Source organism: Lepisosteus platostomus, chromosome 10 (genome assembly GCF_059453375.1).
Source record: "Lepisosteus platostomus isolate fLepPlt1 chromosome 10, fLepPlt1.hap1, whole genome shotgun sequence".
In the NCBI taxonomy this organism is placed as follows: Eukaryota; Metazoa; Chordata; class Actinopteri; order Semionotiformes; family Lepisosteidae; genus Lepisosteus; species Lepisosteus platostomus.
The window spans coordinates 7,306,510-7,332,113 of NC_142620.1; the positions used below are offsets into that span (position 1 = coordinate 7,306,510).

The 25,604-nt window shown below is 46.2% G+C and overlaps 1 protein-coding gene across 1 annotated transcript in view; it reads left to right on the plus strand.

Annotated features, from left to right (window-relative positions):
• prkcha (protein kinase C, eta, a) overlaps nt 1-25,604 on the plus strand; it is a 45,794-nt gene that overhangs the window by 5,201 nt on the left and 14,989 nt on the right. Inside the window, exons 2-10 of the mRNA XM_088647787.1 lie at nt 7,638-7,701; nt 12,432-12,585; nt 12,938-12,972; nt 14,678-14,760; nt 16,187-16,316; nt 16,761-16,894; nt 17,497-17,640; nt 18,017-18,190; nt 22,157-22,311. Of these exons, the coding sequence (XP_088503913.1) occupies nt 7,638-7,701; nt 12,432-12,585; nt 12,938-12,972; nt 14,678-14,760; nt 16,187-16,316; nt 16,761-16,894; nt 17,497-17,640; nt 18,017-18,190; nt 22,157-22,311 (1,073 nt within the window). The remainder of the gene's footprint in view (nt 1-7,637; nt 7,702-12,431; nt 12,586-12,937; nt 12,973-14,677; nt 14,761-16,186; nt 16,317-16,760; nt 16,895-17,496; nt 17,641-18,016; nt 18,191-22,156; nt 22,312-25,604) is intronic.

Consider the following 25,604-nt stretch of genomic DNA (forward strand, 5'->3'; position numbering starts at 1 on the left):
CGAACCTGGAGCTCATGCAGGGGATCAAATGCCACAATGCAGTGAAGGCTTTGCTTATATCTCAGATACTAACTGGGAATATAAGTTGGTGTGTGTTATGTAGATGCTCTTTACATGTCCTTGCACAATACACTGATGTTGGAAGGACTTAAGGGTCAGCCTGGGAGTTTCTCTGGGAGTGGCGTAGGCAGGTACATGCACAGTGAGGTACCAGCTAGAAGAATGCATGGCATCTCCAGCACGAGGCATCTCCAGCAGTGAGTTCAGTGAGTTTTTGTCTCACCCGCTGTGCTCCTCCTCTACCACGGCCCACTTGCTGTTTCTCCAGCACAGCGGTGCGGGGTATCGCACACTGTGATGCATGAAGCCGCTGGTGTTTGATCTCGACAAAGCTGTCACAGAAGACCCGCGGGGACCTCTGAACGTTATTAAAGATGTACAGCGCCATTTTTTCTACACGTCTTTGCAACTGGCTCGTGCCACACTTATGTGTGAATTCAACTCTTCTGGGTGCAAATAGCTTTTTAGCATTTTCCGTTCATCGGTAATGAAAACGGGCTTGGCAAGCCACTCACTACAGTTATTCTTGTGCCCTTTTGTAGAGTAGCTGAATTTTGAAATGCTATCATGGGTCTCATCTATGGGGAAATTTTCCAAAACCTCTGACTGAATCATTGAAACAAAAGACTGACCCAGTAATGCTGAGGTGAAGGGTGAGTCTTACAGCCTGAGGTTACTGGTTTGAATCCAGGATATTACACTCATTGGCAGAAACCAGGAGCTTCCAGCTTGTGGAGTACTGTATAACTTGGCTCTAGTGGGGCCGAGGTTAATCTCCAGTTCTTTTGATTCCCCAACATTAACAGAGTCCTTCATGTTCCAAACGTGGAGGATAAAAAGTGAAGAAAAACGAATGAATAATTCCAAGCTGTGTGAAAAGACTCTTCCCCACCGACAGTGGGGGGTGAGAGCTGCAGCCGTGTGCTCAAGACCACTCTAACCTGTGGTTAAACCGGCATTTCCATTCTTCAACCTGAGCTGTGTAACTGCTGTGTGTGGGTGTTCAGACAGCTTCCTGAGTCAAAGGAGATATCTTGTTTCCAGTGCACAATCTCCTCTTCTTCTTCAGTGTCTTACAATGCCTTCAAATGTAATCTTGTTCTCTTTTGTCTCATTTATCAATGCAGACAATCGGGCCTCAGCATGCTGGTGTCAACACACCAAAACAGATAGCAAATTATTTTGTAGTTTCTAACCATTTAGCACACCGTGATTCATGAACCTGAGCCTTTTTGTAAGAAAAAGCTCAAGCAAAACTTTCCAGAGACATTTAGTGCTTACTGTTGCTGTAGGTATAGTAGTTGGCAGCCTTGATGTGGGGAATTTGTATGACAAATGTGCGTTAGTGTGTTAGTCCGGCCTGTGTGGCCTCTTTTCAGTACACACGTACAGCATTTGCACCTACATACACGCTTATATACACATGCATATAAGGCACCGCTTGTATGTCATTGTTCTGCAGGTTTGTCAGTATCACTCTCCGTCAGAAAACCTGTATAACGAGAAGGATTTGACTTCCCTAAGGCCCATGAAAAGAATTGCTTTGCTTTATTTTTGTACTGTGAGCACAAGCACAGGCTTGTTTTCACTTTCTCACTCACTTTCTTCTCCTCTTTCCCAAATCCTTTTCTCTCCAGCTGGCCTGGGGGGTGATTCGCGGCAGTCTCTTTCCCAGGCTTCTCCCCCTTATCCGTGTTTCGTCTTCTGTTTATTATCGGATTAGTTCTGGGAGTGGGCGATGTCATCAGATTGTTACCTTGTTCTTTGTAGAAATTATTAGTCAGGAATGTGGGAAAAACGTCTTGCAGTCAGTCTTAAGTCTGCTGTATGGGAACACACTGCTTTTTGAGAAGCCGGTCTTTGCAGAAGAGTTGAGCCCCCGTCCTTGATAAATATTAGATTGATGATGTTCAATTGGTATGCAGTTGAAAACCTACCAGCAGGCACATCTCTTCAGTGGAGCTGTGGAAATAGCTGGCAGTGAGCTGCTTTGGAATCGGAGGTAAAGAGGACCAGAGTGAGTTCAGCTGATTAGATCCGTGTCTCCCAGTGGGCACTGGGAGGCAGGGCAGTGGAATACAAGGGCATGGTGGCTGTGTGAGGTCGCTGGTGTGCAGAAAGTCAGTTGGCTGGTTTTGTTGTGCTGTGAAGCAGTGTCTCTGTTTTACCCTCACAGCCTCCATCCGTTCTGAAATCACCAGATCAATTCGGCTTACTGCCAAGACCCTATTATGGAAGGAAGACAATAATTAGGCCTTGCTCCACAGTATTACTGAATAACACAACAATCTGAAAGTACCCCAGGGCACATGGTGTTACACGGATACCCCTCCCCAACTCAAGGCCACTGTACCCTGGTGTCACTAGAGCACCTTACTGTTTATACCAGACGAACAGCATGACACAGTTAAAGTGTTGGCGTCTGGACTGAAGGCTCAGCCTGCTCTTTGGGGTAGTGCCTTCAGCTACTGAGCCACTCAGAAGCTCTCCACAGTGTGTTTCCCAGTAGGGGGCTCTGTGTTGACTTTCACCCCCCACACTTCCACTAGGGTGGCCATCACAGTCCGGAGAGACTGCGTGTCACATTTCCGTTGAAAATGCCATCTATTATAAACTGTTACTGCATAGGCATGTTTGGTACACCATACATATGGGCAACGGCCATCACTTGACCTTCAGCTCCACTTTTAGCTGCTTGCAGAGAAATGGTGTTTGTGGTCTGAATGAGGTGGTGGTGATTTCACCAGAAAAGTGCTTCTTTATAGTGTTTCTTGTAAGTGCAAACGTGTGTCAGCAAGAACTAACTCACTTTGCAGCATCTTCAGCACTGAATACAAACATGCTGTTCCATGGAGATTGTACTGCAGCTAAGGCAGAGAGATCTAATCCAGCCTGTAGCCCCGTCATCGATGGTGGAAGGAGTAGGAGTTTAGGCCCTTTGTTGTTGCTGCTGGTCTGACAAATGGAGTATGTTGTCCAAGAAGTTGTGCTTTTGAGACTGTTTAACTGAGAGCTGGCAAAATCTGGAGAGCCACCTGATGCTTTTAGTGATGAGAGAATTACTTTCTACTCTATATCATTTTGAAATCATGTTTTTACATGAAAAGCATTCCCCACTGAGTTCTAAGCTTTGACTGCTCTGAAATTGACCAGTAGGTAGGTTCTTCAGTCTTCCCTGAGGTGAACAGAGTGCCCGTGTTAAAGCCAGAGAGCACTGTGATGAAGTCTGCGTGTTGTCCTTACAGCTATCTCTGTCCGGCAGGCTGAGGGGCCAACACAGCAAAGGGCAGTAGGACTCCGAGTCACTGAGTCATACTGGGCTGTGAAATGTCAATTCCCCTTTTCGCTCATAATGTGCTTGCTGTGCCAACCACAGGCGTACACACTCAACACTCTCCTCCCACATGTGTTCAGATAAATGGTGGTAGATATTTATAAATCGCTGCTATGTGGCTTTTTCCACCAGCCTTGCAAAGACCACCTCAATGTGAGAGAGCTCATGCATGCTTCTCGGTGATGTCATCCTAGAGCGCACACTGACCATGGTCTTAGACACTCTGCCTTGCCTGCCACACTAACCAAATCCCTGTTCTTGTAACCAGCCACTTTTATGATGAAAAGAGCGCCACAGCTTTATAATTGTGAAGATAATCAGAATGCGGTGCTGATATCAATGGTATATCGTACCTTAACGCGTGTTCTATTCCAGGTGATTTCTTATTGGTTGACTAGTTTAGTAGACTGTCTTTTAAGAAAAGCAAGTCAGTTGCAAAGTGCAGTTCAGGGGGACAGACATGACTCTGTCTCTTTTTGCCTTGGAAGCTTTTAAGTAACCCTGTGGCTCTTGAATTTTCACAAAAGCAAGCAGATCTTCTACTTCTGTTTCACAGCTCGCAGAGTTCCTTCTTTTATATTTAGACACAAGATACGTGTCTAAACAGTGTGTAGCCTAAGCACTTTTTTTATTTTTCCACAGTTCAGCAATCTGTCAAGCTCTGTTTCTGGTTATTTCTGTTCACCACTCCACAACTGTGCACGGCAGATGAGAATGAAGACGCCTTGAAATAGATTTTTGTCTCTTTCCTATTGAGTCTGTAGGTGTGGGCTGTGAAGAGGAAAAGAGAAAGCTCATTATGTGGCATTGTTCCCATTTTTGATGAATTTCAAACCTGCCCACAGCTTTCCACTCGGTGTCGACCGCAAACCATGGTATAAAATGCCGTGTGTGAGAGAGACACTTGTGTTCGTGACATCACTGTCTGGATTCCGTAGTGTCACGGCACTTTCCGGCTCACAGCCGAGCTGCTTCCCTCGGTGAGAGGGTCACTGCTCTGCTCGTGAGCTCCGGGAGCTGTCCTGTCCCAGCTCCGGCTCTTCCGGAGGGAATTTCAAGAAGAGGTTCTTTTCGTAACTCTTCCATTTGTTTTTCCCTCGTCGTTCTCTTACCTGCCATGACAAACCGTAGCAATTCCTTTGTTCTGTCTTCTGACTTACAGTTCTCACCACTGCCTCTACACCAGTGTAAGAGTCACAGATGAAACCACAGATGTTTCCTCTTGACAGCTGGGTAATTGAAAAGTCATTGTCACCCAGCTTTACTATCCTTGTCTCACAATGGGACATAGAAAGCAGATCATTATGAATCAATCTGTCTCCAGCCATTGTCAGCTATTTTCCTGTAACACAGCGTATCAGTTATAAATGACTAATTGAGGTAGCTGCTCTTTGGAGAATCATGGCGTGCCAGGCCACAGTATGCTATGGTATATGCTTAATCTGATATTAGACCAACACATAGCAGGTCATGGATAATGAGCTATCTGAAGATTTCTTCTGCATTCTTAACCTCTTAAGAGTCTGGGAGGAGTGAGGGTGATATGCCTGTCCTTCCATGAAGACAGAAAGCCCTGAGTTGGAGAGGTATGCCCCGGCACTCCTGGGAAACCAGCCCAACCTGCCCAGCCTCTGTGTGCCTCATTCCTGCCATTCTTGTACTGTGTCACCATGCATGCTTGCAGAAATACATTATCCAGCACACTGATCCCATTTCCTCTGGGCTGGGCCAGGCCCAAAGGCTGTTTCTTACTGGTTGTCTTGAGAGATAAATGGGGAATATTTGGGGAAAACCAGAGCTAGTTTAGGGGAATGCCAAAATCTTCAAGTGCCTGTATTGAGTGTTTTACCACCTTTTCTCTTTCAAAGCCTGACCACAGAGCTCATCTTTGTAGTGTAGCCCCAGGATTACTACTTAACGTTCTTAATTGAACGCCAGGGCAGGGCCCGGTTGTTGGGGTGTGATGGTGTGAAACTGTTCTAATGCCACGCGCCACCACAACAGAGACAGCTCCCTCACAGTGACACCGTCTCTGCACCAAGATCACCCGCTTTGTGTGGGCAGCCCACTCTTCCTATTGATCTTCATGAGGAACAGGACCCTTTGTATAGTGCACATTGGTCCCATCGCCCATTGTCCAATTCTCCTGGGTTTTATAGATGAAAACCCTATGTGGGTGGTGTGCTTGCTTGTAGTTGGGGCTTGGTCAATTAACCCTATTAACAATGGCTGCCATTTTGGTCAGGAAGAAGAAAAGTGTGCTTAGACCAGCATGGATTTGTGCTGGGCCATATTTTGTCTCTGTCCCTTTCATTCCCTTAGGGCACATATTGCTAATCTGTGTTTTGACTGCTTTCTCAGGCAGGGTTTGTGGAAGTACACATCCATGCGTCCTCACACACAACACACGCAGGTGTTAGATTTGTTTCCCACCAATCAGGGTTTGTTCGTGTAAGCAGAGCAGGTCAGGTGAGAAGGTCAGGATCATGACATGAGGAGACACAACCTGGGAATTCTTTAAAGTTGTTTACAAAACTCTTGGCAATGCTATTATATATTTTTTTGTTTACTTTTCCATAATAGGAAAATTTCGAAACGCATGCAGACAGGGTGTTATAAGTACTTTACACTTGGATGAGTTAATGGCCTTGAAACACAGGGAAGTGCTTTTAAAACTGAGAACAGGAAGCAGTTGTTTACCGGTCAGGAACAAGCTGCCCGGCCATGTTGATGAAGCTGATACTCTGGTTTCTTTCAAGAATCGGCAGGGATCAATTCCTTCTCTCTTTTGTGAACTTTCTTGCGTTCTTACTGCACCTATGTGTTCATTTAGAAAAAGGAGCTGCAGTGCTCGGCTGTCACTTCTTCACTTTGAAACTGCAAAGAGGTTGAAGCCCTTCCTCATAGCACAGTGTCAGGAAGCCATCTCAGGATGAATGATCCCCCTCAGCTCAGTTTTAGGATAAGGTGTTGGAGCAGGTATTCACCGGCTGCTACCGTAGCCTTTGGTGCTGGAGCTCATGAGCTTTTCTGGTTTGCAATCTTTTATGTTTGGTCATAAGATCTGTTCTTGTCCACCTTAGGCATTTCACTGTGCTTCCACTATTCCAAGTGAAAGAAGGTCTTTCGGACCTCTAGGTAGAGCTTCTGACTCCCACACAGGGGCTTTTTCGGAAGAACGAGGCTTCTGAAATAAAATGTAAACCCCTGGAGTTCCAGCTGAAATGGATATATGAGATCAGGACCTGGGGTACAATCTTGTGAATGCGTACAGACACCAGCATAAGCAGCCACTCTACGAACGAGCACTGAGATCCTGTCTTCCCATTTCAATATTCACAGTGTGTACACTGCAGCTCCTGCAAATCATAATCCATTAAAGAGACTGAGTCTGGTGACAAATCTATCTCGGAAAACAGTCATACCCAGGTATACGTTGGGGATGCATTCTAGAAAAGAGTGCCCTATAGAGAATCAATGAATGCTGAACAAATTTCATTATTAGGATTAAATTTAAACAGGGGGTTAGGTTCTGGGGCTCAGCCATACAGTCTACACACACATAAGAGGTGTTTTAGTACATTCTTTATTAAGACTGCAACATCCGAAATAAACAAATATAGGTCTTAGGATATATATTCAAGCAGTCTAAGATTAAAAAATAATTTAAACACGAATTTAATCTGACATACTGAGAAAAGCCTTGCGTCATTTATTAGTTTGTATACATTAAAGCCTCTTTTGGGTTTTGCTCCAGCTAATGTCTTCATCATAGGCAAATGTGTTTGTCTCTGCCCTGTGCTGACTCCTGGGTTTGAGCAGCTGAAGTGTAGCCCGGGGGGTTGAATCACCAGTCGTTTCAGTCCGAAACGAGTGAGCGCATTCTTGGCAACCACAGCGGCAATGGGAAGAACAAGTCCAATAGGTGCTTTTGAAGCCAAGACCAATATTCTGGATACTGGAATACATACTGCGTTGTATAAGAGTGGAGAGGGAACAATGGCACATATACTGCCTGATGATGATGATTATTGTTGTTGTGTTGTTAATTATAATGTGAATGATATATTATATATTGATGCTGATAATAACAATGGAAAGGTTTTCCATGATCGGAGAAGAGAGGGTGTGATGTGAGTGTAAATTACGTGTCTGCCGCTCTCCGCTGTGCGTTGCTGGAAAGGGGCAGTGGGGACAGAGCCTTGCTGTGGTGGCTGATTGTGTCCTGTCTGTGTTCAAACAGGTGGACCTGGAGCCCGAGGGGAAGGTCTACATTGTGATCTCTCTCACCGGCTCCTTCACAGACGGTGAGCCGACCGCCGCCGCCGCCGTCTCCCTTCTCTCCCAGAGTGTGCCCGGGTGTGACTCCTGCGCGGATCCGTGCGTCTGCAGGATTCCTGCTCGGGCTGACAATCGGACAGCTGTGCGCCGTTCGGCATCCCGCCAGAGTATCTTCATCCCCTCTTGTTGTCTTACTGAGTCTTATTCCAAAAGGGTTTCTCTGAGATTTGATATACCTTTAAGTTGTGATAACGTACTGACACTATCTTAATGTTAAACCACCGTGGTTCCAGATCTCAAGTACACAAAGGCTGTGTAATAAATCTTTTGGATATGAAGCATTTAGCTTAACGATTGAAAGCTGCAGTCCTCTGAGACGCTAAGACCGCTGAGACCGTTTTTGTCTGTGAGCGGTCTGGGGGGCTCCATTTCAAGTGCTGGAGTTAAAGGGGTGCTGTGCTGATGAGTAACGCGCCCGCTGGACTCCTTCAGGGCTCGCCACCCGTTTCCTCTGTGATACGCCTGTGCATGTTCTAATAGTTCATCTGACTTCCTGCAGTGCTCTGGCAGGGCAGCGCGGCGTGTCGAGCTGGCTGCGGGTCTCCTCGCTCTGCTGGCTCTGTGCTCGTGTTCACCCCCCCTCAGGTCACGCTTGACTCCCAGCAGCCCCCACTCAAGCCCTGCGGCCTGCCAGGTGTTGTAGCCTGTGCACAGCGCGCAGGGAGTCTGGGCTGTGGTGCTGCAGACAGTGACACACTCTGCACTTCCTGCGCTGAAACCCAATTTGATGTATTTGTGTGATGTAATTGGCCGTCAGGTATCGGGTCCAAACTGACCTGTAAAAATGCAAACCAAGTCCAGTACAGGACGTGCCTCTGCAGTGGCGCCAAGCAGAGTGCTCCACAACTTCAGAACAATAAGATGGACAGCTGGTGTTCATCTTGGAGAAACTGCCTGAGCTGCCCGTGTCATAAGTCTGGGTATCGAAGATCCAGTGACTAACAGCAAGACCAGCTTTGGTGACAGTGTGTTTTACCAGTCGGCCTCAGAAGTTTCATTTCTGTTCAAGTTCCCTATGATCTGCAAGGCAGTGGCTTTTTTAGAAAAAAGAAAAGGCAGAATTGTCAAGTGGTTCCGAAAAAGAAACACAGGCTCATGTACAATATCAACGTGCTTGTATTTAAAGCTACCAACACAATGGCTGAATTCAATGCTGAGTAATTGTTTTGAGGAGCATGAAACCTTTTCCATCTGCTCACACGAAGTTAATGAAGTTCTAATTTCTCTGCCAGCTGTGTGTTGCTGTGGATGACCTGCAGGAGTGGATATGAGCTGTAGTGCCTGGCGGCTCTTAGAGGCCGAGTTTACTTTTGGACTGAGATGGGTTCTGAGCAATGTTCCCTCTAAGTTGTGCGCACATAGGTTATGAAATCAGCACACATAGGAAATTGAACTGCGCACAAAAAAAATAAATTCCCCCAAAAATATATGATAATAAAACAAACACAGTCGTCATCTGAAAAGTGTGGAATTGACCACATGACTTGACCGTGTGCATTATTATTTCTACTCGATCATCAATATCTATGCTCTCGTAGTCTCGTACCTCACTGTTCCAACTCGCTCCACACTCAGTCTCCATGACTGGACTCGCTGTGTCACTGTCCTGGTCTTTAGGATCTCTGTGCTTCACAATAAACAGCCTTTTCCTTTTCCAGTTTGTACAGTGTGCGTCGTTGAAAGTTGATATCGTAGAAACGTAGACTAATAGTGTTCAAATTTGGATTACTCAATTAAAAGTGTATTTTACTTAAAAAAATAAAAACATTGATTCACTATGTCGAAAGAGGTGAAGACCTGCAAGATCATTTGAAGGGGAACGGCTTGATGAATTGGTAGAACCCCCTACTCCGAAAAGTCATCATTTGATATATGTTCCGTTGCGAGAAATATTAACAAAAATTAATTTCAGGTTAACAATTTTATATACACTTCGTTTGGTTTCTACACTTTTTTTGTCACTGGGAAAAACAAATTGTACAACTTGAATTTTTTGCGCACACAGGCCATTAGAAATTAGAGGGAAGATTGATTCTGAGTGGGTTTTGCCAGTTCTTCCCATGCCCGAGTGGATTCAATGGCATTCTGACTAGGCTCATGGGTGTCTGTGAATAGTCCTTGTGTTCTTGCGTGCCCTGAGATGGTCCAGGGACCTATCCAGGGTATGATCCCACCTTGTACCCTGTACGTCTGGGACAGGCTAGTTTGCTGTAACTTTATCAGGAAGAAGAGACTTTGTGACGATGAATGGGATGTTTATTGCCATACTGTTCCACTCTTTGACACTGCATTTCTTGCATGCTTTTGACATGACTTTCATCTTGAACCTTTTCCTTTTGTTAAAAAGCTGTTATTAACTGATGCATTTAGTCAGTAACCAGTCAACGCGTCCTGACAGCAGTGCTTTTCTGTGAGCTGTGTTTGTAGTGACAGGGAGTTTTTGCATTGGAGTTGGAATGCAGACAGAGCATAAGGAATTGATATCAGACTAGATTAGATGAGCTGATCATTCACAGGAGATTCTTAGTTGAATAGATAAAAAGAGATAAATAGAGACGATAAGCTGTAAAGGAGAAATACAAAATACAATTTAAATGATAGAAGTAAAAGTTAAGGGAAGAAAGTCTCCGGTTAGCTCACTTGGTGGTTACCAGTGTCTGGAGTTTCCATTGTGTAGGAACCAGAAATGCCTGACAGGCAGAAAGCAGACACTGTGGTTACAGTTTTCGTTTGTGTTGCTAATGGCCTGTCATTAGAGAGCCCTTTGGACTGTGAATTCTCTGCTGCCCGTGCAAAGTAGCAGCTCTGAGTGACCAGCATCGGTGCCGCCCGTCCACCATCAGTCCAGTCAGCGGTGTGAGTACCAGGGCTTACTGAGGTGCCAGCTGGTTCAGTATACATGAATGTGCAGCTGTAGGTATCTGAGGAGATGACTCCATTTCCTGCCCTCACCACCCACAATGTGCTTGTGTGCTTAACGCAGGACAGAATTACTTTTGATTCCTAGAAAGGTCGACATAATTACAAGCAGTATTCCAGTAGATTATCTTGAACGAAAACAACCAAGAAAGGTTGTTGTTGTTGTTGTTGTTTTTGCCCTGTGCTTGTTATTTTAAACAGCCACAATGATAATTTCCATGGTGATGAGTGTGTCACCACTCTACTGATTGTGCTATTAAAGGTTCGCCCCCTCAGTGTACAGTGCCAGACTGTTATATGGTATCCTTACGGTGTGTTTGTAGCTTGCAGCCCTTGGTGACCGTATACACAAAGGATTGTGCTTTTTTTACCCCCGGGTGCCTGCATTTGTCGAGATGTGTGCGAGATCTAGAGCTGTGAACTCCTGACTTTGACCCTTATTTACAGCAGTAAATGAGTTGGTGTACAGTTGCCACAGGCAATACTTCCGCTTCCTCTAGATCTGTGTCTTACCATTGGTTCTAGCAGATCCATTGGTACCAGACAACAAGGTACGCGGAGCAGTGGCTCTGTGGCTAAGGATCTGCGCCTGTGGCTGGAAGGTTGCCGGTTCAAATCCCGCGGCTGGCAGAGGAATCCTACTCCATTGGGCCCCTGAGCAAGGCCCTTAACCCCAGCTGCTCCAGGGGCGCTGTACTGTATAAATGGCTGACCCTGCGCTCTGACCCCAAGCTTCTCTCTCCCCATCTGTGTATTTCATGGAAAGCAAGCTGGGGTATGCAAAAATTTCCAATTTCCTAATGGAAGAAATTGTACATGGCTAATAAAGTGATCTTAAGAGGGTGTTCATTTAGCAAGTCTGTTCTCACGACTGTGTCTTTCACATCAGCACACTGAAAGAAGCAAGATTTTGATACAGCCTTTTTTCCGGCTTATGTAGTGGGATTAGGAGTACAGTGCAGTGTCACTGTTGGTACCAATGTGTGTCTTTTTCTCTTTGTGTGCGTGTGTGCTTGTGTTCTGTCAAGGCCTGGGTGTAAGGACTGCTCATGAACTGCTCATGTAATCAAGGCCCCAGCTTTGCTTACACTTATATAGTGCTTTTCTGGACACTCCACTCAAAGCGATTTACAGGTAATGGGGATTCCCCTCCACCACCACCAATGTGTAGCCCCATAGGCAGCCATAGTGCGCCAGAACGCTCACCACACATCAGCTCTCAGTGGGTACTCAGTGGGTAGAAGAGCAGAGTAATGAAGCCAGTTCATAGATGGGGATTATTAGAAGGCCATGATTAGTAAAGGCCAATGGCCTGGACGCCGGGGTTATACCCCTACTCTTTTCGAGAGGCGCCCTGGAATTTTTAATGACCACAAAGAGAGTCAGGACCTCAGTTTTATGTCTCAACTGAAGGACAGTGCCTTTTACAGTATAGTGTCCCCGTCACTATACCAGGGCATTAGGACCCACACTGACTGCAGGGTGAGCGCCGCCTGCTGGCCCCACTAACACCTCTTCCAGCAGCAACCTTAGTTTTTCCCAGGAGGTCTCCCATCCAGGTACTGACCAGGCTCACACCTGCTGAGCTCCAGTGGGCTGTGATGTGGAAAGATTCGTTTGTTTCTCTCCGTGTACCTGTGCAATCTCGAGTTAGGTCTTTCGTCGTCCCCTTCCTCTGGCCGAGCTGATCTCGGCCTCTCTGTGACTTGCTGGCAAGTTTCGGTCCACTGCCTCATTGTGGTGGTGATCCCTCTCGCTCTCCGCCTTGCCGTTTCAGAACACGCCACAGCCAACGGCCGGACCTACAAGCAATTCACGCGGAAGCGGCAGGGAGCTGTTCGGCGCAGGATCCACCAGGTGAACGGACACAAGTTCATGTCCACCTACCTGCGGCAGCCTACCTACTGCTCCCACTGCCGGGACTTCATATGGTGAGTCAGCCCACACCCCGCCGTCTCACTGCCACGTGCTCAGATGTGTGTGTGTGTGTGTGTGTGTGTGTGTGTGTGTGTGTGTACCAGGTTCCTACATTCCTTACACAGAATAAGCGACCTTCAGCTGATGTGTGGGTGGTCTATATTCCAGCAGACGCATCTTCTTTTCTTCTCCAAGTAAATCCCACCTGACATTCCTGGACAAGTTTAGTTTGCTGGAGAGGACAGTTCTCCAGCACCGTGCACGCTGCCTGGTGTAAGGACCTCACAGGGGTGCAGGGAGAGCAGAGAGGCTGGGGAGCTGCTGTCTGTGCAGAGGCTCTTCTGACTTTCTTCTTTCTGATTATAGGGGGGTGTTCGGGAAGCAGGGCTACCAGTGCCAAGGTATGTTCCACTTTCTGCCGTTCTGCATTTCCTGTATTCATACACTGTATATTTGCAGAAGGTAACCTTCATCCTCCTCGCCTTGCAGCAGATATCTAACTGGCCTGATGCAGGAGTCCACAGCTCTCAATAGGAGTGAGAAACTACTTTGCATGCTCAAACAAACCAACAAACAGACAGGGGGACTAGACTTGAGGTTTATCGAAAGCACTAAATGCTGCTGTTTCTTGCGAACAGAATAAACCCACGACAAACTCTTAACCAGTTTGAAACTGCCTCTGGCTCAGGTTTAAAGGTGTCAGCAACAGACAGAGAAAGGTCATAAAGAGGAAAGAAGGTTTCTAAATGCCTTCTGGATGGGGGATGGGCTGGAACTGTTCGGGAGAATAGAGGACAGGCGTCGCAAAATAAACACGCTGGCTCTGCAGTTGTCTACTCTTAGTGAAACCACTTCATTGTCAGTCCACTTCGAAGGAAACGCATGCACTGTGAGAAAGCAGCTTACACCAGCCTCTGCTATTGTGCAGCTCTATCTCCCCATATCACTGGGTGAAAAACCGCTGCCTAGGCCGAGCTACTGTAGAACACAGTTGCTCTCTGCAGGCCCACCACAGACTGGGGACTGCAGGCTGTACACCCTTCGTGACCGAGAGCTGTCAAGTCTGCATTTCCTTTTTCACTCCCTTCGCGGTACATTTAGCGGACTTCATTTTTGACACTCATGTAGACCTTCATCTTTTCTAGTATTTTGAAAGTTTGTTTTTTCATGAGCAGTGAAGTCGGTTTGTTTTCTTAGTAAAAAAAAAAAGAGAGAAAAAGGAAAACCACTTGTGAGAGCTCACAAGTCACTCTGCACTTTGCGAAGGCTTGCTTGTAGAGCCCAGCAGGGAGAGTCATTAATCCATTCATTCAGTCAATCATTTACTACAATTATCTAGTGCTACTTGCAGTGTGTCTGTATACTTTTCTTATTGAGCTGTAAAAATTGACTTCATACAACATTTAAATAGAGTTCTGGTGCTCAAATGGAAATTCAGCCCAATGCAATACGATATGTTGTACAGTGGTGGAGACTAGCTCCTAGAGATCTGCAGAGTCTTTAGGTTTGCAATCTGCTTCTGCTCTTAAAGACCAAACTGACCTAATCATTAGATTAAAAAAAGCAATTGAACACTTTACTTCAGCGGTTGTTGATTTAAAGAGATATAGAAAACCTGCATTTCTGAGCTGTAGTAGTTCAAGTGTCTTACAGCACACCAATGCAAGATTTGATGATTTATTGTGTCTGTCCTATCCTGGCTCTCACTACAACTATGTCTGACTCCAACTGAGCTCTCAAGCTGCTTTATTTAACACTAAATAATTTGGCAATTAGACTTTTTTCCAAAGTTTCTGTCCCTGACGCTAATGGAGACTTCAAATGATCTTTGAAACTGCTTATTTAACTTGAATGTTGCTGTCATTTTTTGATGCTGTTATTTGGGAGCTCAAAACACACATTTAAGAAAATGATTATTGCACTTAGGGCTTTGGTTAAATAGCCAAGAAGTCCGCTGGAAAGCTGGCCCTAATATATGTCAGTCAGGAGCATATTGCATACAGAGGAGCTCTAAAATGAAGGTCAGCAGAGAGTCTTTTCAGAAAGTGAAACAGTTAAAGGGCAGGCACGTGACTGGTTGTGTCCTGTCTCTCTCTCTCTTTTCAGTGTGTACCTGTGTTGTCCACAAGCGATGTCACCAGCTCATTGTCACAGCATGTCCCCGCATGAAGAAACCCGCCAATGAAGAGGTCAGGGAGAACGCACGCTGCTGCTTTCTTGTTAATACAACACAGTTCAGTGCAGAAGACGCCTGTACGGAAATAACCATTCTAGCTGTTCGTTACAAGAAAAGCCTCCAAAACATGTAGTTACAAACCGGCTTTAACTCGGGACCTTACCTTTCCTGTGTCAAACTGCGCTCACTCTGTAGTGCCTGAATTAGTTTGACTGTTTGATCAGGGCTTGTCTACAGGGGAAAAAACGAACAAATATGAACGTCAGCCTCCTTAGCATGGAGAGGCATTCTCATGAGCTGAGAGGCAAAGTGTTTCAGTTGTTTTTTTGTGGTTTCTGAAACGGGAGATTCAGTTGTTCTGTACCTTCTACACTCATGATGTTCTGTTGACAGTGCACGCGCCCCCAGACACATGCAGATTATGCAGATCAGACACATGCTCAAAAGCATTTCAGCCGTCTTGACATTCACAGTCAAGCAGAGCAGACGGCACCTGACGTATTTCTTTTAGAAGTAGGGCTCAGAAAAATAACACCACATTGGTAAAAACAAGGGGCAGAAACTGTAACAAAGGCACATGTGATCCTCTTAGCTCATGTGCAGTCACTCATAGGTTGGGTGATGCTGCCACCTAGCAGAGCTGTCAGTATTGCAGGCTGTTTCTGTCGGAGCGACCAACTTGACAATAAAAACAAAGGAGGAACCAGAAACTGTTTAATGGGGAATAGCTACGGAGCACAGTGCTTATTTTCTCCTGCCTGGTTATACAAGTGTGGCTGCAGTTGTGAGACTACCGCTGCACAGTTTTGTGGAAGTTTAGTTTCACATGCGCACACACACACCACTTAAAGAGGCAGAAAAGGTGGGGTTATTTTTTTTTCCCAACTAAATGAGATGGAGTCAGTAAGACCTCTTAGCTGTGATTACCCAGCATCAATTAATCCAGTTTAATAAAACATAGTTTTTTCTCATTTACATTTTTTCACACTGGCTTGTTTGTTGAAATTGTGTTTCTGCTGCCTAGCCAGCTAGCAGTCAGGGGTAGCGGTGGAATACTTTTGCCCTGGAAGCCTGTGGCTTCACAGGTTTACTAGGCCTCTAGAAGCATGCAAATGATGCTTAATCTGTGCAGTTTAGAAACTAATTAGTTTTGTTAGTAACTAGCAAGTAGGAGAAGACTTGGAAGACCCCAGAGAACCTGGTTAGCCCGCTAGTAGATTAGTGTGTCAAAAGGTTTTGATGAATGCAGGTACAGTTTTTCACCAGTGTGTCTCGCAGGCCTCAGGCCTGGTTGCTGCAATGGGACTCTCGCCTCTGACCAGCTCCTTGGTCGCTCACTTGCTGCAGCGCGGTGCAGCAGTGATTCGGGCACCAAGCATTATCATTATCAACATTATCATGATTATCATCAATCCTGTGTTTTCTGTGCGCACGGACAGGCCACTAACCAGGGCTTCAGCATCAACGTGCCTCACAAGTTCAACATGCACAACTTCAAGGTGCCGACCTTCTGCGACCACTGCGGCTCGCTGCTCTGGGGCCTTGTGAGACAGGGCTTGCACTGCAAGAGTAAGTCTTCCTCTCTCCCTTTGCACCACTGCACGCTGCTCAAGCTCCGAGTGCGCAGACTACTCATTGCTCTGCCAGGGGAAAGTTTAATACTGGATATAGTCACTGTGATATCGTTTGTTTTATCGATCCATATTTTTGTGGCCACAGTAATTTTTGTTTACTGTGCTTAACACCTTTCCTGTAGAGAACTCTAAGATGCTTTGGGGTGATGAGGCACTGTATAGTTTGTCTGTGTGCATGTTGTGCCATGCACTTTGGCACACAGCGAAACTGATGGTATCTGAAGCCTAAATGAAGTTTTGTTGTCTTGCGTATGCTTGGTGGCAGATTATTCTGTCGGCTTGTCTTATCTGTGTTGGGGAAGAGACCGTAGGGACTGATGGTATCGCTGCCTGGAGGATGTTGCGTCCTCCTGACTGTGTCTCTGTGATTTGTCCGCAGTCTGCAAGATGAACGTGCACATCCGCTGCAAGCCCAACGTGGCGCCCAGCTGTGGGGTGAACAGCGTGGAGCTGGCCAACAAGCTGGCCGAGATGGGGCTGCAGGCGGGGGGCCTGTCCAAACGCAACTCCATGGTAGTGACGTTGTCTCTGCTGTCCACTGTACTGTCCCCCTCTCCCTCACACTGTGTCTCCTATCACTGGGCAATACCTCTTCACCGAGCGTTTTAAAGGCCATTCCAGGGCTCTTAATTTACTGCACTCTAGATGAAGCACGATTACCACAGGCCTGCAGGATTCTGGAGTGCTGTAACAGGGTGGAGGTGGGAGCAGAAAAATGGCTCCTGGTGTTTTTTCTCATAGGCTCGATCAAACTCGTTTGACTTTCTGTTGTCCTGAAACACTGAAACATTTGCGTTGACCTCACGAATGCCCTGCACTCCATCAGCATATTTTTACAGTTTAGGTGAAACGGTAAAAAGCGCTGGGAAATTACCAACCTCAAAATAAAGCTGGTTTAGCCAACATCTCTAAATGCTTATTTTTGGTTTAGTGCGGGGTCCCCGGTTTTGAGGAAATAACAGTGACTTTCTAACGACAGTCGGGGAAGGGTTCTTCTACTTGTTCACAGTGTGGTGTAGAAACATTCACAGGAGTCTGTTGGGAGTGTGAAAAAGCTTTGAATTCTGTCCTGTCCACGATAACGGAGACCCGGGGCTGGATCGCTGTTTTCCCAGACCTGCAACAACAACGTGGAGTCTCCGAATCGGAGGTCCAGCGAGAAGGAGACGCGGTCCGTCAGCTTCGACAGCGAGACCCGGAAACTGGGCATCGATGACTTCACCTTTCTGCAGGTGCTGGGCAAGGGCAGCTTCGGAAAGGTGCGTCACGGCCACATCCTGTACCTGGAACTGATCAGTCACCCAGCAGTCCAGCAGAGCTTAGTTCTAGAGTTCTAAAGCCACATTGTCATTAAATAGCACTCTGTCGGTGCCAGCTGTTTGATTGCCCTCCTTTTTTGTCAGTCTGACCTGATTCTCCTTCGCCCCTGACCAGATACTGAGCCATTTGCGACTGTACACTTTGTGGTGGTGGGAGGGTTTTTAAAATGCCGCTGGAGCAAAACAAGTGCTAACTCGGTGTTAAAGCTTCGGACGAACGACACTGTTTTGCCTGTCTGCCCCCTGCTGGTCTTGGCGCCGGAGCCACGAGGCTGTGTGCCGCCCCGCTGTGACGAGCGGCTGTCTCCCCTCGCAGGTGATGCTCTCCCGGCTGAACGGCACCGAGCGGGTGTTTGCAGTGAAGGTGCTGAAGAAGGACATCATCCTGCAGGACGACGATGTCGAGTGCACCATGACGGAGAAGAGGGTGCTGTCCCTGGCGGGCAGTCACCCCTACCTCACCCAGCTCTACTGCTGCTTCCAGACTGTGGTGAGGACGGCACGCCGCGCCGCACTCCCAGAACAGGCAGAGAGAGATGGAGAACTGAAAACAGACGTGCAGAGAAACATTGCTCCTCTGCCCCCTGTTCATAATGGGCATCAACACCAAAGCACATAATTATAGACCAATAAGTCTTACATCTCTTACATGGAAACAATAATTAGAATTAATCAAGAGGATCAACTGTGTGGCAACATGGATTTAGGAAACTCCAGTTTGAAAGAGCAATGGCAGGAATAGATACAGTACAAATGGAGCACATGATATGGTACAATAAAAGTTTCACAAGGGCTTTGACCATGTTCTGGGTAAAGGATGAATTATTCAGTTGCAGCTGGGAGGCATTCATGGTGTGTCTTTGGATTGAGAACTGATTAAATGACTGAAGACAGGCTGTATAGATAAGGAGTGAATGCTGCAGTTGGGGTGATGTAATTAGGAGAGTACCACAGGGAACTGTATTAGGACAACTGCTCCTCCTAATTCATATCAACAGTCTGGATTGTGGCGTAGTCAGTAAATGAATCAAGGTCACAGACTAGCTATAGAGCAGTGTTTTGATGTGCTTCTTCCTCATTATACAAGTGTGGCCGCAGTCATGAGAGTGTAGTCACAGAGTGAAGTTAACGCTGAAATATAAGAAACTGACAAACACTACAGAACCAGAAAAGGAAATTCCAGAAGATTTAGAGCAGATCTGGGACCGGGGGAAAACAGAAACATGATTTTTATTGTAGACCAGTGCAGAGTGTTACATGCAGATAACAACAAAAGCTATGTGCTGCATGTAAGATGGGAAACACTGAGTCTGAACATGCAACCTGTAAAAATCCTGTCTTAATCAGAATGGTACAACTTATAGTTAAGAGTGTAGACATTAAATCAAGGGGTGTTATGTTAACATTGTGCAATGCAGTAGTAAGCCTATATTTAGAATACTGTGTACAATTTAGGTCACCATGTTACAAAAACAAAAATGATATTACTGTTGTAAAATCTGACTGGAGAGAGCAAACTTGTGCATTCCTGGGCTGAAACGAATGTCCTTCTCAGACAGGCTGCAGGAACTGAACCTTTTTAGTCTTGAGCAAAGAAGACCATGATTCCAGGCTGGATGAAATCTATCAGCTATTAGCAGCGCGGCCTCCTTTCCTCTCTGCCCTGTCCTTTTTCTTGTGCAGAGCAGAATTCAGGTGCTTGCAAAAACAGAGTGAGAGAGAGAGAGCGAGAGAGAATGGAGACGATCTATCAGAGCCACAGTAATGGACAGCATCGCCTGAGGAGGGAAGCTCCCTGTGGGTTTGACGGCAACAGATGAAATGACACTTGGTGTGGATGGCAGAGCAGCAGGAGAGAGGCAGGCTGGGGGCGGGGCAGCAGAACCCTCTCGTGTCACAATCTCTGACTGCCGGTGTGATCTATACAAAAAGTCAGCAAACGGACAGAAAGTGGATCCCTCTCTTTCACGGCCTGGGTCTCCCTTGCAATGAAGTGGCTCAGTGAAAAGGCTTGTACGGGAATGTAATATTTCCCAGGAGGCTCCACTAGGGGGCAGCAGCAAGCCTGTCCTACTTTTCCGCCACAGAATGGCTGTAGGGCAGAGAACGTGAGAAATGGGCACAGCCGCCACTGTTCCCTTCCGCAGGCTGTGCTGGGCCTGTGGAGGGTCAAACCTCAAACCTGCTTTCTCTGACCGCAGTCGCTCACCCTCTTGGTGGAGGACAGATGAGCTCAGACTGTGCAGTCCTGCACTGTGGCCCTGGTACCTGCATCTCTTCTCAATTTCCTCATGCAATCCTTGTTTTTTTTATAGAACAGTATGACTCGCTCTCTTCTTTTTAAAGCAAACGACACGCAAAAAGATCATTCCGGCCGGAAGGTTTTTTTGTCACGGAGACAAGACAGGTCATTAGAAATCTTCCAAAAGCCGTAAGACATCGCCATCATCGGCTTCTTCCACACGGTGACTTAGGGCAGTGGGACCCACTTACGGTAGTTACACAGCAGTGCGTCTCGACATTTTTCCCATCTCATTGCTCAGAGGGATCTCTGTACTTCTTAAATCATTTCAAGTCAAACAAATGAGCAGCCTTGGTTGTGGGGCGGAGAAAAGCTTGAGCCTGGAGTGGTGTTACTGCCGCAGCAGAGAAAGTTTTTGGTGCTGATCAGCGCTGATTACTGCGCGGTGTCCCGTGTACGTTCAGGCGTCAGCTCTGTAAACACTATTAAGTAATTTTCTCTCGCAGAGAGAACAGCCACAGGCTGCCTGCGTCTGCAATATCTCTGCAGCACGTTTCTGAGCCCACAAGTGCCACACGTCTGCAGCGTGCCCGTCCAGTCTCAGCAGGAGTCTCCGTGAAGCAACGATGTAGCTCTGAGCCCTCAGTGATCCTGGTTCTGATTGAATCTGACATCACAGCCCAGTCACAGGCTGAAATGACTTGCCCCCTCGTATGTCTGGAATTCCGTACCTAGCATAGAAATCCTCATCCTCATAAGCTCTGGAGAAGCAGCTTTTTTCCTAAGGATGGGGCACTTGCTTAATTTATATCTCCTAATAATCCCCATCTCTGAACTGGCTTCATCACTCTGTTCTCCTCCCCACTGAGAGCTGGTGTGTGGTGAGTGTACTGGTGCCCTGTGGCTGCCGTCACATCATCCAGGTGGGGCTACACACTGGTGGGGGTGAAGGGGAGTCCCAATGACCCGTAAAGCGCTTTGAGTGGAGTGTCCAGAAAAGCGCTATATAAGTGTAAGCAATTATTATTATTATTATTATTATTATTATTATTATTATTATTATTAATTTAGCTGAACAGCTTTGCCATCCATCAACATTGCATCACATTGTATTAAGGGCTGACCATAAATCTGTAGTCCCCTAGGATGAAATGATGGTGGGCTTCTGGCAGTGGTTTTCTTCGAGTCTCTGCCTCTGGCGGGCACGCGCAGTCACCTTGCACTTTCACCAGGACGATGTGTCTTCTCTCAGTGGGAGAGACATGCCTCCCTGCTGGCACCGATTGTCCCACAGTACTCACACCCTCACGTTAGACCCCATCAGGCTCAGTCACAGGGGCCTGCGCGCTCCTGTGGAATTCCCCGCGGGTTCCAGACCAGTGCGGAAAATGGGTTTGACCCAAAGATCTTTCAGGGTCATGCAGGCCGTTCATCCACAGTTACACAGGCATTGCTTTCTCTTTCTCCCTCCTCGAGGGAGATTCGCGCTTAAAGAGCCATTTCTTTTGTGAACCAGGAGCCCTGCTGACCTCAGACAGAAAGCTTTCCTTGTAGAGGAAAAGGATGATAGTGAGCAATAGGAGGATTTCACATTTCAGACTGCGCAAAGCTTCAGAGACCTATACTTGACATTTTCAAGCAGATATTCACATTGCATGCTCATGTATCTAAGCTCTCTCTTTAAAGTTGCATAAAAAGGATATTCTTTCAGCTTTAATTAAGACACAGCATTCCTCATCTCTATATCTTTTTTGTGTTGATGAGAATTGAACGGTTTCCACCAGCAGGATGCCAAAGATCAGTTTCCCATTTCATAGCCACAAATTAAGAAAGGTGCAGTTCTCTTCTCAACACCACGACCAAGACCTAAGCTCACAGATCTGCGGCTTACGTTACACTTAGAAGGATGGGATTGCAGATCTCGGGGGTCGGGGTGTAGACACAGTTCCTGATTGCTTGAATATGTGTGTGAGTGCATGTAGGGACCTAAAAAGTAATGCATTTCAATTGCAAGGTTCTCATGTAAATGTAATACGTTTTTTAAATTAATAAGCTGGGGGAAATTGCTTTTCAGTAGTAATGTATTCCTTTACCAAGTGACTGTTTGCTGTTAGAGTAACCTCTTTCAATGATAACTTGTAGCTGTTGCACTCATTAGCAGTTGCTTGCCCTCACCTGGTGCTCATTGAAGCCTTCGCCGCGTCTGCCCTCTAGGACCGCCTCTTCTTTGTCATGGAGTTCGTGAATGGCGGGGACCTCATGTTTCACATCCAGAAGTCCCGGAAGTTCGACGAGGGCCGCGCGCGCTTCTACTCCGCAGAGATCACCTCGGCTCTCATGTTCCTGCACAAGAAGGGGATCATTTACAGGTGGGGTCTGTCGCGCTGCGTTACTGAGCCTGCCTTCTTCCTGCTCCTGCACGCACCTGGAGCTGCGATAAAGGAGGCAGGCACTGATCTGCCCTTATATGAGACCCTATATACGGAGTTCTGTTCTGTGTGGTTACATATCATATTACAGGTGCTTACAGTCAGCAAGGGTGGACCCTGCCTGACAGAATGGCATAATCACTCAGTCTTTCCTGTTTTACTTGCAAAAGTGAGCTTCCTGTGTGGTAAGCATTGATTTCGGAAACGCATCAGGTTCGGACTATTACTTTGTTCAAATCACGTACAGTTTAAACGTATAGAGCAAGCCACGTGTTAACAGTCAAGGGTTAGTTACATTTTTCTGACCAGTTCATGGGGTCTGATGGTAAATCTGTGCCTGATGGGTGGCTTGTCAGCTTCCCTGGGGTGATCCTGGAATACATTGGTGCAGGTTGTCTTTTGATAGCTGCGTTTAGTAATGCTGGCGGTTTTGAACCCAAGGTGCGGTGTCTTTCTCTTATTCCTCACAGTTCAGCGCTGGGAGATGAGACGTCAGTATGGCCATCTCTTTTTCGCTGAAGAGATCCTGCAAAGCCCAGTTGGAATTATGTCATGAAAGGCGTTTTTAGGACAGTGGACACTTGCTTTGGGTTATGCAAACATTGCAAGTGTTGTAGCCTGGCAGGAAGAACTAAAGGTCTTTAGGGGTTTGAGGGATTTAAAGCCCATATGACCCAAAGGTTTGATTTAGAGCCACTGAATCAAATTCCCTGCTCTGCTGACCTTCTAAGTAATCAGTTGGCATCCTCACAGCAAGAGAGATTGGATTAGATCTGAATAAAACCGCGCTGGTTTAAAATTAGAATCTTTGCCTCCATGTCAGCACCGAAAGCATTATGGTCCTGTGTGATGAGCAAAACTCATTGGCTTCCAGTGTCCAGTGCAAAGACACACCAGCAGCAGTACCCTGTGGGGAGTACTATAGGCTCCAACCAGCACCTGTGCTGTGGCAGTAGCTGATCGTACTGGGCTGTAGATCCCTGTGTCCATTGTGGGCCTGCATGCCATTACCCACCTCTTTATACAGTCCATTTGTGTGCTAAACCACAGTCGCAGCCCATTTTTAAATCTTTTTTTGAGATCTTACCAGGCATCCATAGCATCACAGGGTGGCATGGCCAGGTCCTTGATCTCTCCTGATACATCCCTGTTTCGGGTGTGTGCAAAGAAGGCTGTTCATTCTCACACCAGCTCCTTCCATTACTCCCCCCACGCCTCTGCTCTCCAGGCTCAGGGCTGCAACAGCTGCACTGTGATGATCTATACCTTGTGTGAACAGTTGGTCTTTAATCTAATATTATCTACAGCCAAGGATCATCTCAGCAGGCCTGTTCTATAGATGCACGTGTGGCAATTTTCCACTGAAGAGTGCAGGTTTGTGCCTCTGGCCAGCAGGGGTCATCCCATCCTTTGTGCGGTGCACCGAATACAAGAGAACTACTTGAAACTCACATCTGACTTTTATTACATCAGATACTTATTTTGATCAGCGCTACAGAAGGGCAGGGAAGACCTTTTCCTCCTAGACACCCTCTCCAAACGTTGTACAGAATGGCACACACTAACAGGCCATACCAAAAGTGTTGTGGGTCTTAGGAAAAAAAACAACAGTGCATCTCGCATCCTGTTTGCTGCCGAAGAATGGTCCATTTCTTGGGAAAAAAAAACTGGCTTCTACTTTTTTTGGTAAAAAAATGTGTCTTGGTTTGCATTGCTCGATTGCAATGTTTTCTTAGTAATATTTCTCACTCCAGTGCGGTTTATGCTGTGTGTACAGAAGCAGTTTGCAGTCTCTGGCTCCCATAATCTCTGGGGGGTAGCTATGAGACAGAGAAGACAGGACAGCATGTACTGTAGTCTATAGTTGCAGAGAACTTCACTTTTAGCCCTTTTTACAGAAGCCTCTGTGAGAGGGTTTTTTTGTCAATTCAGTATCATTGATGGACTGTTATCTTGGAAGTAGTTTCACAAAGAGACCATAGGGCTCTGAAAATTCCATAATCCGTGAAGGGTTTGGACTCTCTGTCTCGGTGCCAATGATGCCCAGTGCGTTCTGGATCCCCACGTCCAGGTGCAGCATCATCTAGGCCGCCCTGGAAAAATCACAGGTCTGGAACAGGAGTTCAGCAGGTGTCAAAGCGAGTGGATTTAAATGCCATTATGTCACAGTGTGACCTTCAAAAGCTATTGCAGCTTTAGAATAAATCTTTCCTTAATTCTCTTTTATTGCATTTGAAGGCAAGGCCCTGGAGCAAGAAATCCTACCATACATGAAACCGTAGTGACAGTCATGCAGCAGAAAATTCTAGTGTTGAACTATCACCCAGTAACCAATTTATTGAAGGCAAAAAGTTGACTTCTTGTCATGTGGTTGAACCACCAGGCTTTTTAAACCGAATTGCATTTCCTTTATTGCGTTTTATTGCGAGAACAGTACCGAGGACTCAGTGACAGATTTTATAATAAGCCTAACTATAGTGCAGAAGTCAATCTTGCTACTGCCAGCAAATAGTACAAAAATAATGGTGTTTGGCTGTTGGTTATTATTTCTTTGCTTTAATATGGTTTGTGTGAAATCAACAGCTGATAAGATTCATGAAAGCCTTTTTGGCATCCGGATCTTGGTGTGGATTTCCTGATCTAAGAGCTTATCTTAGAGCAGAACAAAAAAATTTAAATACTCCAGTGCCCCTGAAATGAAATCACTTTTATAGGTCACAGGCAAATTTGTCAAATAGTTGATAACATTCACTTGTTTGGATGTTGACCCTAAGGTCCCAGGCAAGCTAAAATGTTCAAGTATGTTAGCTGGAGTGTACAGTACGTTTTCTCCTGCTTTTTTCTCACTGCCTTAGCAAAGTGTTTCCTCTGACCTGGAAGAACCCCTGTTATGTGGCTGTGGTGAAGCAGGACTGGCACAGACTGATGCCTAGATGAACACAAATTTCCACTCGGTGATTTTCAAGGGTGGTTTGAATCTGTGGAACAGAGAAGGAAAGAATATGACAAATACGGCGTTGCTTGATTTTTTTTCTGACTGTCCGCAGTTCTTGTGATTCACCCACCAAAAGAAACTACATAAAGATATTTAACAGATTATGCTGACTTGGCTGTTGGAGAATGTTCAATGTCGGGTATAAGCAGCTGTAACAGCAGTGGTTAAAATTCAAAGACGATTCTTAGTGTGCTAGTAATAAAGGCTAGCAAAGGTTTGTTGTTTCTGACTTTGGGAA